We start from the raw sequence: 13,561 nt of genomic DNA on the forward strand, positions 1-13,561 counted from the left end.
GTTTATTCTATTTTCCCCAAGGCTTTACCTACAGCATATTCAGAGAAAAGCCGCAAACTGCCATTCCCTAAGTGTTATTAATGACCCAAACCCAGAACCCTGATTTTTCATTATGTATCAACAAAGTCTTGGTTGAAATGAATAATTGTTCCTCTGAATCAGCATTCTCATTTTAGCTCTCTTAAGCATACTTGAGAAACCTGCAAAGCCTTGACTGTATTGTAACAACCTCAAATTTATATACGGTCTCATCTCCATTAGCTTGCTAGACAGCAAGGTGTTCAGTCTGACAAGATGGTCTTCAGCCACATCATGCATCACTCATTTTATCCTGGGAATGTTAACATTTTCTTTCCCCTTCCACCCTAGCACCCTCCCTCTTCCTCTCAGATGCAGCTGCAGTCCATGCACAGGACACATGCGGTGAGACTCAGCTTGTTTGCCTTTAGCTGTCTAAAGTCTCGTATTTAATCTAAGCAGTCTAGTTGTTGTCTATGGTCAAACTGGGAGACCAGGGCACCTCCATATGTCTTAGACACCTCTGTTGCATAGGTCAACCCGACCTCTGGAACTGCTCAATTCTTTCTGTGATTAAGTGAGAAAAAGGAAATGGTTCAGATCCTTCTTAGTCACATATAGTTAGATGTGACCAGTTCCATTATGTCTATGCCTACAGAGATCTGAGAATCCTGCCCTAATTTGTCTAATGTTTTGATTTCCGTAGTCTCATGTATATTAATTTTTCTCTTATTTTGCTCTTTTTTCTCCTTTTCTTTCTGTTTCCTGCCTCCTCTGTCTCTTCTCTCTTTTTTTCCCATTCTTTCCATCAGTGTTTCAACTTTGCTTAAAAATAAATAAATAATAGAAGAACTAAAAATGGAGGTGGGGGGGCAAGAGGAAAACTTCTGTCAGTTCGCATTCAAAAGATTTTGGGTGACTTTGTACTCTCTGACAACATGGAAATGATAATGGCAGAAAGCAGTGCTAACAGCCTGCTAAAATACTAGCATTTTCCTAAACAGGTGGTTTTCCATTAAGAGCCCACATGTGAACTTAACCTCATTGGCAGTAGAGTAGTCGTTATTTACAGAATCAAGTCTTACTTTCTGGTAATTGCATCAGAAAAACAAATGCTGTCAAGCTAGTTGTTAAGATGAAAAACAAACCTTACCATGTAAAATAGGGCGTAATCAATAAAGGAACGGGCCTTAATTAGTGGAGATTCTTTTGTTCCAGATTACCTCTGCAGCTTAAGAATGTCACTGAAGAAAACATGCCACTACAGCACCCCATGACTGAGATTTTTAAAAATGATTGTTGATTTCAGGCAGTTCCTGTTCAGGTTATGTACAATACACCTTCATGAGCTTTATCTCTCAGCACACGCTGAGCAGCTCTTTGGTGGTCATAGTTGTTTTGATAAAAATGTGTTTCAGATAAGGGGATCAAAAAGTGAGACTCTCAAAATCCATTGTCTCTTTTGAAAGTCTCCATTATAATGAAGAGGAATTTCCTCTAAAACTGTCATCCCCACTTTCAATCAGTCTCAAATATCAATTAATGCACAACTTGGTTCTGTAAAAGATAACAGAACTACAGAACTTTATTACAGACGTGATTTTGTAAAAGGACCAGTCATTTTTGTATTTACTTTCTCAGCTTGATCCAATAAAAGAGGTTCTTTTAGCAGATTGAAAAGCAGTTATTTTTTCTGTCTGCTGAATCGTTGCATTCCACAGTACTGTACTTTTTTTCCAGCTCTTCAGCTATAGTATCTAATAATAATGTCAGTTTTTGATTACCCCAAAGGAAAAACAGAACCACATCAAAAAATCTCCATTAAATGGAAATTACTTAAAAGTGTTGACAGTAGACTGAAGCTTAACTTCAATTTATTTTATTTCACAGTTCAACTTATAAAGTGCTTCTTCCATCTGTGTCTGAGTGAACACAAATCTTAGACCATGCATATTAGCAGAGCAACAAGAACAGAGTTTGGTTTATCTGAGTAAAGATAGATGCTTGCCTTATAGGCAAACTGTTATAGTCAGTCAAGGCAGTTAGTGGACCTTGTTGTCCATCCCATCCTGAAGTGGATGTCCAAAATAGGGCAAATATATCCTGACCAACAAGTGCGTACTTCTCTCTTGACTATGTATTCCCTTTGATGATTCTCCATGGAGCATGGACATTGAGCTCACCTAGACATATAGCCTTCCTTGAGGTGAATCCTGACAAAGTAACCACAGATTGATAACAAAACAGAACGAACAAGAAAAATGCCCCCATAAATGTCAATAACAAATTCCTATTTTCAATTTTCATCTGTCATAACAGCTGAGAAATTTCTGTCCCTCACATCCTTCACAGTGCTTTCCCATGTTGTTTCAAGATTACCTTTCTTGACAGCTAAGTCAGATTAGAGTCCATCTGGCTAATTTTAAATGTAAACATCCCATACTCCGCAGCAGCCCTTTCTGGAGTGCAGCATGCTAGGATCATGGTCCTGGTCCATACTGTGTGAGCCTGCTGCTTTTATCAGCCCACCTCTTTTAGCGTACGAGACAAAAATAAGAGGTACCTCTGAATCAGCAATGAGACATAGTTTGCATTCTGAGCTCATACGTCAAGAAAGCTGAGCAAAGTGCTGTGATGCCCTCGGCTAGGAGTCTTAAAAAGAGATTCACACCACCACGAGTACCTATGTGTGAAAATGAAGAACAGACAATCCAACTTCACCTTAGATTAGTTTCCATCCTACAAGTTTATGTTATATTTGAACGTTCTCCACAAGTGTGCAGTCAACTTTCATTTAATACATTGTTCTGTTACCCTCTGTACACTACCGGACTGCAAAGGCCGTGTGTGTTGTGGACGCGTAACACTGCCTGCCTGCCTCCAGGTTGTTCAGTCTTTGGTTTGTCCGTGAGCCAGCGCATCCCAATTGCCAGTGCATTTTATTTTTATGTCGATTTGTTTCTTTTTTTTTGCTTCAGTCAAGCAGCTGGTTTGTGCTGTAATTCCATCCTGTTGTGTCCGCTTTCCATCTTTGTGATTTGTCTCATGAAATATGTTGAAAGTGACCTACCTTGGCCTGTTCACAATATGCTGAAAAAAATGCTAATCTTGTCATATTTAGCAGCTGCGTTCAGAAATGCTACTGTAAGCCTAAGAGGGCTAACCAGCACTCTTGCAAGATGTCAGAACTATCAACCATTACCCTGTAAGTGTACTCAATCCTGTGACATTACTGTGTTTGTATGACGCATGTTGCAAGTAAATGATTTGATATGAGCAGAGCGGTAGTAACTGGAGAACAAGCACTCCTTTAGTTCTTGTTGCATGTAGATTTTTTTTTTTGTTACTCTGTGCTTTTGCTGATGCACCATGATCAAGGATTTTAAGGCTATTTTTTTTTGTTTTTTTTTTTAAATTTTGTAATAATCTCTGATGCTTCTTATGGTTTTGGATGGGGCCTGTATGGAAACTATTAATAGTTGCTCTTTATTATACAGGAAAGTGTTGATCTCTGGTCATACTGGGAGGAAATGTTTCATCCAAAGTTTTCTAGACAACGTGGGTAGAGCAGGCTTGAGTGGATCAGACTCTCAGCTGGTGGAAAACATCTTATTTTTGTGGAACAGAGTGAAGTTCTGACAGTATACAGCCAGAAATGAAGATAAACTATGGTTAATTTAATATTAACTTAATATACTACCTTAACATTCAGTGTCTAGTCAGAAGTCATTGCAGAGATTTGCCTATGGAGGGAAGGCAGCTAGAAAAGTGAAAGACTTATTAGTTTGGAGGCAAGAATTAATCACTTTCTCATTGTGCATCTTACTCTCTGTTACTTGTGCCAGAAGCCCACAGGACTCGCTTAGATGAGATGAGTACCTTCCAGAAATCTCTTTACATTGTATGCTTTCCAGTGGATGTCCTCGTGAACTGTACAGCATGCTTATGAATTCAGAGCAGCACTCAGGGATCTCCTGCTGCCAGTGATCCCCAAGGACAGCATGTCTCTGAAGAACAGAATTTGCTGATGTCATTAAGGAAAAAAACATATTTGATATCTTGCAGTTGTTTATTTTATTAGTCTACCCACTAACAAAGCCCATTTTAAGCATGAAAATTGGTATTTGCTGTTTACAATTCTCCATCTCCTCAAGGTAGTTAAGAAATGGATCTGAGAAGATGCTGAAAACATTCAGTCAATGATCTGGTAGTGTGCAAAAGCAGAGAAAAGAAATAAGGACAAATAGACAAGCAGTCAGAAGGTCCATTTTCTTCATGGAAAGAAGCTTGAATTTAACAGAAATAGTGGTAAAAATACATACATTCAGGAGGAGATAATTTTAAAATATAAACTCCGTCACTTAATCTGCAACATGATGCAATTGTAGGCTTCATGTTGGGACTTTGCAGGGAAACAGACTTAATGTGAAGAAGGACTGACAGCTCTCTGAGGTGGCATTCTTTACCTGATGAACAGCAGGAGGAGTTCAGCCTCTACAGAAGGCCAGAAAAAAACCTCTCTGTCCTTCTCATATACACAACTAAATCATCTTTTTCATACCCCAAAATGAAAATCTCCCTAACTCTCCACTACTTTTCAAGCCCTTGGGCTGAAGATGTGATTTATGCATGAAGGAATTAAGTCACAATCAGTATATTTAGGTGTTTTCTCAGATATTCAAAAGTCGTGTAGATGTAATTAAGCTTCCAGATGGGACACATATCAGTCAAGACCCTTCCTGAAGTTCCTGAATGTCACTTTAACTGATCTTAGCATCCTTTAGATAAAGTAGATATTCTGGTTTATTAAACAGGAGATCTCCTAAGCATAATACTAACAATGGCATCCTGTGTCTTCATGTTTTGCTCTTTATCTTTCTATTTGAAACACTCCTGCTAGAAATTTTGCATGTATTCATTGCCAAGTTAGTACCAAAGTTATAGAACTCTTCTCATTTAAACATTACAAGTCTGTGTATCACAATTCTTGTCACAGACTCATTCTAGGTCCCCTTTGTAGTCAGTGGAGAAACATAAGGTGGGATATTTTAAGGCCTTCTTTAGGGAGATCATTCATTCATACACATATGTGCCTGTTCCTCTTACTGACAATAAGGGGAAAACAAGTGTAGAATTAATTTACCTAAAAATATTAAATAACTTTGATACATTCTGATAAATAGATGCACTGGTTATATATTAGTGGAGTCTATAATAGGATTTGCTGCTTGTTATAGGCATCTATAACAGACAATAACTATCCCTTGGAAGTGCATTTTTCCTCTGCGTAGGCCTTAAAGACATTACATTAATAATTTAAACATAGAAATCTATATTGTCTACATCCAGACCTTGTTGACATGACCACCACAAGCCTTCATTTCATCTCTCCAAAAGTTTTATGTTTGGCCAAATTAATCCCACTGAAGGCATAACATTTAAACCAGACAGTTCTTACTTCCCAAATAGCATAAGCACACGGTCCTTCTTCAGAGGCTGTGGTTTTGAAGATACTTCGCTTCTTTTGACAGTCTATGATGGACACAATTTTTTGGACTTGAAATTAGCCCCATGGAAGCACCTCCAGTCCCAGTAGAAGTGGCACAAGACACACCTTCAGTGTGATGGGGTTATCTGGAGAGTTTGCTCTAAGCTGTAATTATCTCAGTGATGGAAACAAGACTAAAACCACGGATCTGCTCACCCAATCACTTCTGGAACTACAGGTCCCCCTGGTGTAGAAGACTCGTATTTTCTGGTAGCTGCCTTCATTCATGCTGGATAACATCCTAACATATCCAAAACAGATTTTCTTTCAGTTGTATCTGTAGTTGTGAATTTGGAGGTATACATTTGCTGTGTCACATTCATAGAGGCTGGAAGAAGCTATTCAGGCTCATTGGTGCCTGTTTCATATTCCACAGTGTCTCAAAGTATTTATTTTGTTCATCTGAGGCATAGTTACTACTTTCATTTAGATCACAGTAACTCTAGTTACTACATTCATTTAGATCATAACATCATAACGTCTTATAGAATCAGGCTTTAAAATGTGGGATAGGAACAATCTACAACATTTAGTAGAAATCACTGGCAATTCTAGTCTACAATATGAAATGAGTTTCCATTTCTGATTTCCAATTAATTCCTAGTTGTGTCCTATGTAACATCCATAAGCTCTTCAGCAGTCGCCTGAAAAAATGTGGATTTGCAATGGAAAACTAAATGCATAGTTCCTTCAGAGACAGGTCAAAGTTAGATGACCTTTCTGTTTTCTCTTTGTTTTACTATAAAGATATCTTTCTGTGCACAGAACAGAGGAATATGAAAAAACAGGAAACACCATTGCCTGCAACTTTATGGACTTAAGTTCTGTTAGAACATACTTTCCATACTATTGGATGGAGTCTAATTTGAAAGATGCTCTTTAGGAAATTAAAGGATGAATAAATAGAGCATCTGCCTCAAGAAAAACTGCAATATATTTTTTATTATTATTATTGCAATAGTTTTTAATAAGTAACTATGAGACATTCTTCAAACTATTGGAGTGTAAACAAAGCTTTTCCCCACCTTTGGAGGACACACCTCTTCCAAACATTTCCCTTTCAAGTCCATTAAATGATTATTGTCCTCAGCACTCTCAGATCTATCCCCCAGGCTCTTTCTTTGTCTGAAAGAATATGGGAAGTAAAGAGCATGCCAATCAAGAGGATGCCATCCTCCTGTTGCACTCCTGAGAATTTCATTGTATTCTTATCCTTAACATCCTCATTTCACCACTGTACATAAGTTTACACATCTCACAGCAGTTGCTTTAATTCCCTTTTCTTTCTAATGCTCTAAGACACAGTTCAGCAGCATCAGCACATCTTGGTTTTTTTCTTGTTATTAAAGCCTTCTTTTCCTTTTGATAAACCACAGAATCACTAATTTATGGATCTTAATCATCTACAAATTTCAGGTTGTGCTACTTCTTATATTTCGTGTATTTTCTTCATGACTTCTGGGACACTGTTGAAGACAACATCTCAAATAAGTTGATGATGACATTTTATTTCAAGATCCTACAAACTAATTCTGTGACTAATCAGATTGAATTAATGCCATAAAACTGACTATAGAAAGAGCTTTCCTCTGCATTTTTCCCGAAATGAATCCCCTATGGCTGCAGAGATAAGCCTCACTAACTCACAGGGATGTTGTGACATTTGAATCAAAGGATTTATCTTTTAATTGTTGTTGTAATTAATTGTGAACTGAAATAGACTTTGAGAAAAAATGCTTATTTATTCAGTTTACTACCTCCATTTGATTTCTTTGTGTTCCATTACTAGTTTAAGAAACTGTTATATTTCTTACATCCTTTATGGAGATAGCATTCTATTATCTTTTTCTCAGTATTATCATTCCTTTTCATTAATCTGATTGTATGTTCATAGAGCACGAGGTCTAGAAGAGACCTTGAAAAGTTTTTCAGTCTGTTGCTCTGGATTACTCCTGTGTAATTTATTTCAGAGGGCACCAAAGATGGAGTCTCTGTATTTCAACTCACTTCAGTGTTTTCTTCTTTCTCTTGTTAAAAAACTTTTAGCCCACATTTAATGTGATAATGTGTGAGAACTCTGCTCTCCTGTTTATGGAGTCTTTCACCCAGACTTGAAATTTGGTCTGCATCAGAATGAAGCATCATTTGTATTTAGTGCCATCTCGATACAAGGTCTGTGATGTGCTTTTCATCCTCAGTGCCCAGAGAATGACTAAGGGACACTAGCAAAGAGCTGATGTCCCATTTCTAGTTTAATATTGGAAATAACAGGAGATGTTATCAGAATTCCTTCAGATAATAATCCCTTCACTTTTTCATAAGAAAACTGCATAATTTTTAGGATATTTTAAAGCATGCAATGATCCAACTCAAATCAGTCTGTAGTGTGCTCCATAACATGTAAGCAAATGGAATATTTGAATTTGAAAATAATATGGAGCACTTCTGAGGCTCTTCCTGGCTTTTTAGATTTCCTTTTCCTCCATATAGCTCCTTAACTACCTTGAAGAAAATCAGTACTATTTTCCCCCAGACAAATCCTCCAATGGAATTATGCAATCTCATGGGAGGTTTATTGTTGTTTTATGGTAGTAGTTTGAATCCCATACCAAGATTAATTTCTTCAAGAAGAAAGAAATCTCTGCTTATAATAATACAAATCCAAATAACAGTACAGAGTACAACACATCACTAATTTACTATAATTGTACCAGTATGAGGAAGTGGGAGCAAACTACAGTGTGCGTGAAATCACTATTAGGGAACAAATGGGAATGCTGAATATTTGTTTGTATAATTATATGGTGTATATATTTCCCAAATAGTTTCTTTGTTTTCTGCTTTAATTAAAGTACATGCTGTTTATTACAAGGCTGCATTAAAGTTCTTTCACTCTATTGTAACAGGAGATTGGCTCGCTCTACACTACTGCTTATCCCCTTGTTTGGAATTCACTACACGGTCTTTGCTTTTTCTCCGGAAAATGTCAGTAAGCGGGAGAGACTAGTGTTTGAATTGGGACTGGGATCTTTCCAGGTGATTATACAGTGAATTCTGCTTTTGTTAAAACGATCTGTCTATTCGTTATTCTGACTGTGCATGCATAGTTCTCAGACCGCGTGTTTATTCACTTACGTGTATGCTTTGTTTTGTTTGCTTATTAAACTCCAGCTGTTATCCAGCATTTCCTGAAGGGTTTGAATTAGTTTTTCTTTTCTTTCCTGTTCACCTAGGGTTTTGTTGTTGCTGTTCTCTATTGTTTCTTGAACGGGGAGGTAAGACTTTTAATATTTAACCTCCCTCATCCCACCATCTCTATATTCATCCCCATCCCATTTCCTTGTGGGACTAACTGTTATTCTAATCCCTCCTTGTAAATCATCATCTACATATTCCTTCATATCTTAGTATGAATTTCACAGTGTCCCGGCAAAAGAAGGAGAATGCATGATGTCTTTATCAATCCAAAACACGAGCATTTCAAGGCTAACCTAATGGAGGCAATTATTTTGTTAAGTGACTTGTTTCCCAGGAGTCCTAATGTCAATAGAAATGTCTTGAAAGAGAAACTCAGATATTATCTGAGCTTACTCTCTCTGCAGGTGCTTGTGTCTTCTGATTAACTACACAAGTAAATGAGGAGGTTCCTAACTTAGTCATCTTACTTAAGTGGTTAACTCTAAGAGGAATGAATCCTGGCCAATCTGACCATGCTAATACATCACTTAGGCCTCTTCTCACAAAATGAAGATTGGGCACTTTGTGTCACCTGACAAACTCTTTTATCTGCAAGTGAAGGATAATGTAGTTTTTGCATAGGACTGCCTTGCTTTATTGACTGTCTTCACAAAGCGATCAGTTTGCCCACTCTGGAAGTATTTGTCCTGAAACCAAAAGTCTAATGCTATTTTTCATTGTTCTGCTATATATAAGTGACACTTTTTCTGTAATCATGGAATATCTTGTCTTGGAAGGGACACACAGGGGTCATCAAGTCCATTGCATGGCTACACACAGAACTACACAAAAAAATAAACCATATGTCTGAGAGCATTGTCCACACAATTCTTGAACTCCATCAGGCTTGATGTTATTTAGAAAGTGAGATCACTAATATTTTTAATACACTTCTAATAAGTGATGAAGGCTTAGGAAATATTAAAATTCTAGAATAGCATTCAAGCATGCTTAGGTATAGAAGTATTCAACAGCTCACTTTGAAGTAATAACTGTGTTTTCTCTTTGTAATCTATGTAGAGAAAACACAATTTCTAGAAGACTCTCTATCTCACTCCAAAGTGGAATTTAAATCAGTTTAAACTAATATTCTTCCAGAGGTGTGTATTTATCTATAAATTGACTAGTTCCTTGCTTAAAGTTCTAACAAGATGAATAAATCCCCAGACACTCTGTCTTGCCTTCGTTCTATGGATTTCAACTAGTTGATATTGTCTATTTTCATTCTGTAGTACTCTAAAGCACTGCAGCTTTAGAGGTGATAACAGGGAGTGCTTCTGTCATGCCTTTTAACATTACGTATTCCCTTATCATTGTGATTGCAAGCGAGACTCTGAAAAACTTGACTAAGACCATGATGAGTAGAGATATGAAAACCTTTTTTCACATGCAACTGACCAACACTATGTCTTTACCTTCCTGTTGGGCCAAAGAGTCAAGCTTAAGACAATATTACATAATACACTGAACTACAGTTTAAAGTAGTGTTTACAAAGAGTTCTCCATCTTTGAATTTCTGAAAACCTGAAGCTGTTTCTGGTTGCATGTATTTGTGTACATTTGTGTGCCAGTTGTAACTAGGCCTAATTTCCGATTCACCTGTTCTGATTTGCAAATTGAAATTATCCTGACTTTCTTAATTGAACTAAATGAACAAGACTAATCCTTTCTCCATTAATGGAAAAATACCTCCTACTCAATTCTGCCTAAAAGGGAATACGTACTGTTCATCCATTCTTTCTTCCATAAACTCAAAATTGTTGTGCAGTCCAACAGGTATAAAACCACCTTCTGTTTTTCTATTTAGGAAGACTGGGATCATTTATTTTACCACTTTAATTGCAGTAGATATTCCATGTTTGTTCCAATACAGTGTATAGTAGGTGGTCTCTAGCTCAGTGGTTTTCTAACTTCTTTATCCAAGAGATTCCTTCTCAGATAAAAATAACAATCTCATTGAGTTCAGAAAACATATGTATACTTTATCTTTGCTCCTGGGCATAGTCAGGAAGACCATGAAAGGACTAGTAGATGAGCACAGTTTTGTGGCTCCATGTAGCTTAGCTGAGCTCTGGATCGCATCTTCCTGTAGTTCCCATGGTGGCTGCATTCATATTCCACCAGATGGCAGCACTGGATATCTGTCTTTCCTGCCCAAACCTGTTGTTTGATGTATTATCTGTCATGCACACTCAAAGAATTGCCAGAAGGTCTGATCTTAAACTAATCTTGACATAAGGACATTTCAAAGATTCTGCATGGTGTGTCAGTGTTCTTGTAACCACTGTGGTTTATTCTTATTTGATGTTTTGGTTTGGTTTGGGGAAGTGTTACTTAACCAAACTAACCCAGACAGTTACTTCAATGCTCTATCTAATCTGTTCCTGTCTATACAACAACAACAACAAAAAGAAAACTAGAAGTTCTAGAAGGAGAACATAAGTTTTCCAGTTGGATTTTTCCTCCCTGCAGTTAGTGCCTTTGCTGTTAAAGCACTTGTACAGCACATTGGAATATGTGGATCCATTATAACAACTGTATTAGTCTACAAAAATCTAGAAATTTCTGCTAAAAGGAAAAGAACTTTTGATACACGAGCTCATTGAAGGCCGGAAAAAATGTTAGGAGGATATCTCCACATTTGTCAGTTCTTATGTTATTTCCTTCCTAAATATGCTACAGAATACTGTTGGAAATGAGTTAATGAATGAGTAAATGTTGGTCCCAGGCAGTACAATCTTTCTTATGTTAAGTCCTTTTTATCTTCTGTACTTATGTACGCGTGTGTATTCACCTATAAATTCACCGGGAAATCAGTGATAAATGGAAAGCATAAAAATTATCAAAGCATTTATTAATTTTATTTTTATTAATTTTCTGACTGGACTTCTGAACCCAAATTACTTTACTGTGCATGATTTACTGTGCCCATGAAAAAAAGCTCCAGGGAAAGGACTGCTTCATAGATGTACATGGATCCAAGAGCTGTTGTCTACTTAGAGGTGAGCTGAGCACATCAGGCAAAGTTTTCAGTAGACATGTATCCGTTAACTGCAGGTGACAGATCTTTGTGAACAGGTTATTTGATTACTATCCATCATCTTTGGCTCTTTCTTATATGTTTGCTACTGGCCACTGATGAAAATGGGATAATTTTTTCCAGAAAGCTAACTCAAAAACCATGTTTGGGTTAGTACCAAGCACATCTACTAAGAACCTGTGGGCTGATCCCAAGTTATATGAAGTCAGAGACTCAGAACCCAGGCTGCTTTCCCCACAACATGCCTGGCACTCTTTCAGACATGCAGAAATCACTGTAGGTTTCTCTGAAGTAAGGAGCTTAATAGCCTTCAAAATTACTCTTTTTTTACTTTTTTCTTTTTTTTTATTTTCTGAACTTGATAACTTGTCAGCATGTCCTCGAGCGGCTAAGTACATAAAAAATGACCTTTTGAAGTTTCTCCCTAAAGGTGCAATCAGAAATAAAGAGAAAATGGAGGAGCTGGAAAGTCAACCGGTATTTTGCTGTGGATTTCAAACATCGTCATCCTTCTCTAGCGAGCAGCGGAGTGAACGGGGGGACACAACTCTCCATTCTGAGCAAGAGCAGCTCTCAGATTCGGATGTCCAGCATAAATGCGGAGAATCTAGCGACATGAGCAGCTAAGGAAAACAAATCAATCAACAAACAAACCAAAAACCATCACTTTAAAAAGAAAACAACAACAACAAAAAAAAAAAGCTCCACAACATTGTTTTGGTGGTGGTGTCAACTTCCTTCCCTTCCCTTCCCTTCCCTTCCCTTCCCTTCCCTTCTTTCCTTCTCTTTTCCTTCCTTCCTTTCCTGCCTTCCCTTCCTTCCTTCCTTCTTCTTCCCCTTTCCCCTTTCCCCTTTTCCCTTTTCCCTTTTCCCTTTCCTCTTCCCTTTCCTTACCTCCAGAACATTCTTGATGTTTGTAGAGGTGAAAAAGTGAAGGAAGTGTATATATATATCTTTTTAACAATCACTGTAAATACACAACTGTACTCAATGCCATTAATGGAAAAATATTTAAAAGATAAAAACAGGCCAAGCCCACTTGCTCAGTGATTTACATTTCAGAGCATCTGCAAGTAATCCGTTGTCAGTCAAAAGTAACAAGTGATTGCTGTGCAGTTTTGGTCTTTGGTTGCCAAACCAATCCTAATCTGTGAATGGACATACTGGTTATTTTTCAAACTGATTTTCATTTAGTTTTGTATTTTCATTCTTTTTTCCTAGTCCAACATATCTTAGCCCATCACCTGACTTTTGGCATGTGAATTTCCACAGTGTTTCTTTTTTTAGTCTTAGGATGGAGCTAACATGCTTGCGTTAATCATACCAGTGCGTTCAGGAAGAACATCAGAACATTAACTTCATGGCTGGATTCAGTCAGACATACCCAGTGGACTTAAAGGAACTGCTGTGCCAATGTAAAGCTGTACAATTGTCATCAGACAATGGGGGAACTCCAGGCAAGACCGATGGGATCAGCTGACTTTTTCCATACCCAGGGATGCTTCCGAGAATGCTTTATGTTCTGGCTAAGCTGTGAGTTTTCTAAAAGGGCCATGTAGTTGAGATAAATCTATATTTTTGGCAGTGGTAGACTGAGAGTTGATTGATGGATTGACTGAGTTGTTTGAATAATAAAAATAACCTCTCCTTCCCACCTTGAGAACAAAAGTCTGTTCTGAGACAGCGTTTCCCTCCAGATAACCTTGAACCTTTTGCAT

The 13,561-nt window shown here is 37.5% G+C and overlaps 1 protein-coding gene across 12 annotated transcripts in view; it reads left to right on the forward strand.

Moving 5' to 3' along the window:
• The window catches only part of LOC107308667 (pituitary adenylate cyclase-activating polypeptide type I receptor), a 119,962-nt gene extending 107,404 nt beyond the window's left edge, over positions 1–12,558 (forward strand). For 4 of the 12 annotated variants that reach the window (XM_032442794.1, XM_015852691.2, XM_015852692.2 and 1 more), the window contains 5 exons: positions 370–423; positions 3,140–3,223; positions 8,473–8,602; positions 8,800–8,841; positions 12,261–12,558. In XM_032442794.1, the coding sequence (XP_032298685.1) occupies positions 370–423; positions 3,140–3,223; positions 8,473–8,602; positions 8,800–8,841; positions 12,261–12,470 (520 nt within the window). In that variant the 3' untranslated portion in view covers positions 12,471–12,558. The remainder of the gene's footprint in view (positions 1–369; positions 424–3,139; positions 3,224–8,472; positions 8,603–8,799; positions 8,842–12,260) is intronic. The other 8 variants (XM_015852695.2, XM_015852696.2, XM_015852697.2 and 5 more) reach the window with 8 other exon arrangements.
• The last annotated feature ends 1,003 nt before the right edge of the window (positions 12,559–13,561 follow it).

This window comes from Coturnix japonica, chromosome 2 (assembly GCF_001577835.2).
Source record: "Coturnix japonica isolate 7356 chromosome 2, Coturnix japonica 2.1, whole genome shotgun sequence".
NCBI classification, from domain to species: domain Eukaryota; kingdom Metazoa; phylum Chordata; class Aves; order Galliformes; family Phasianidae; genus Coturnix; species Coturnix japonica.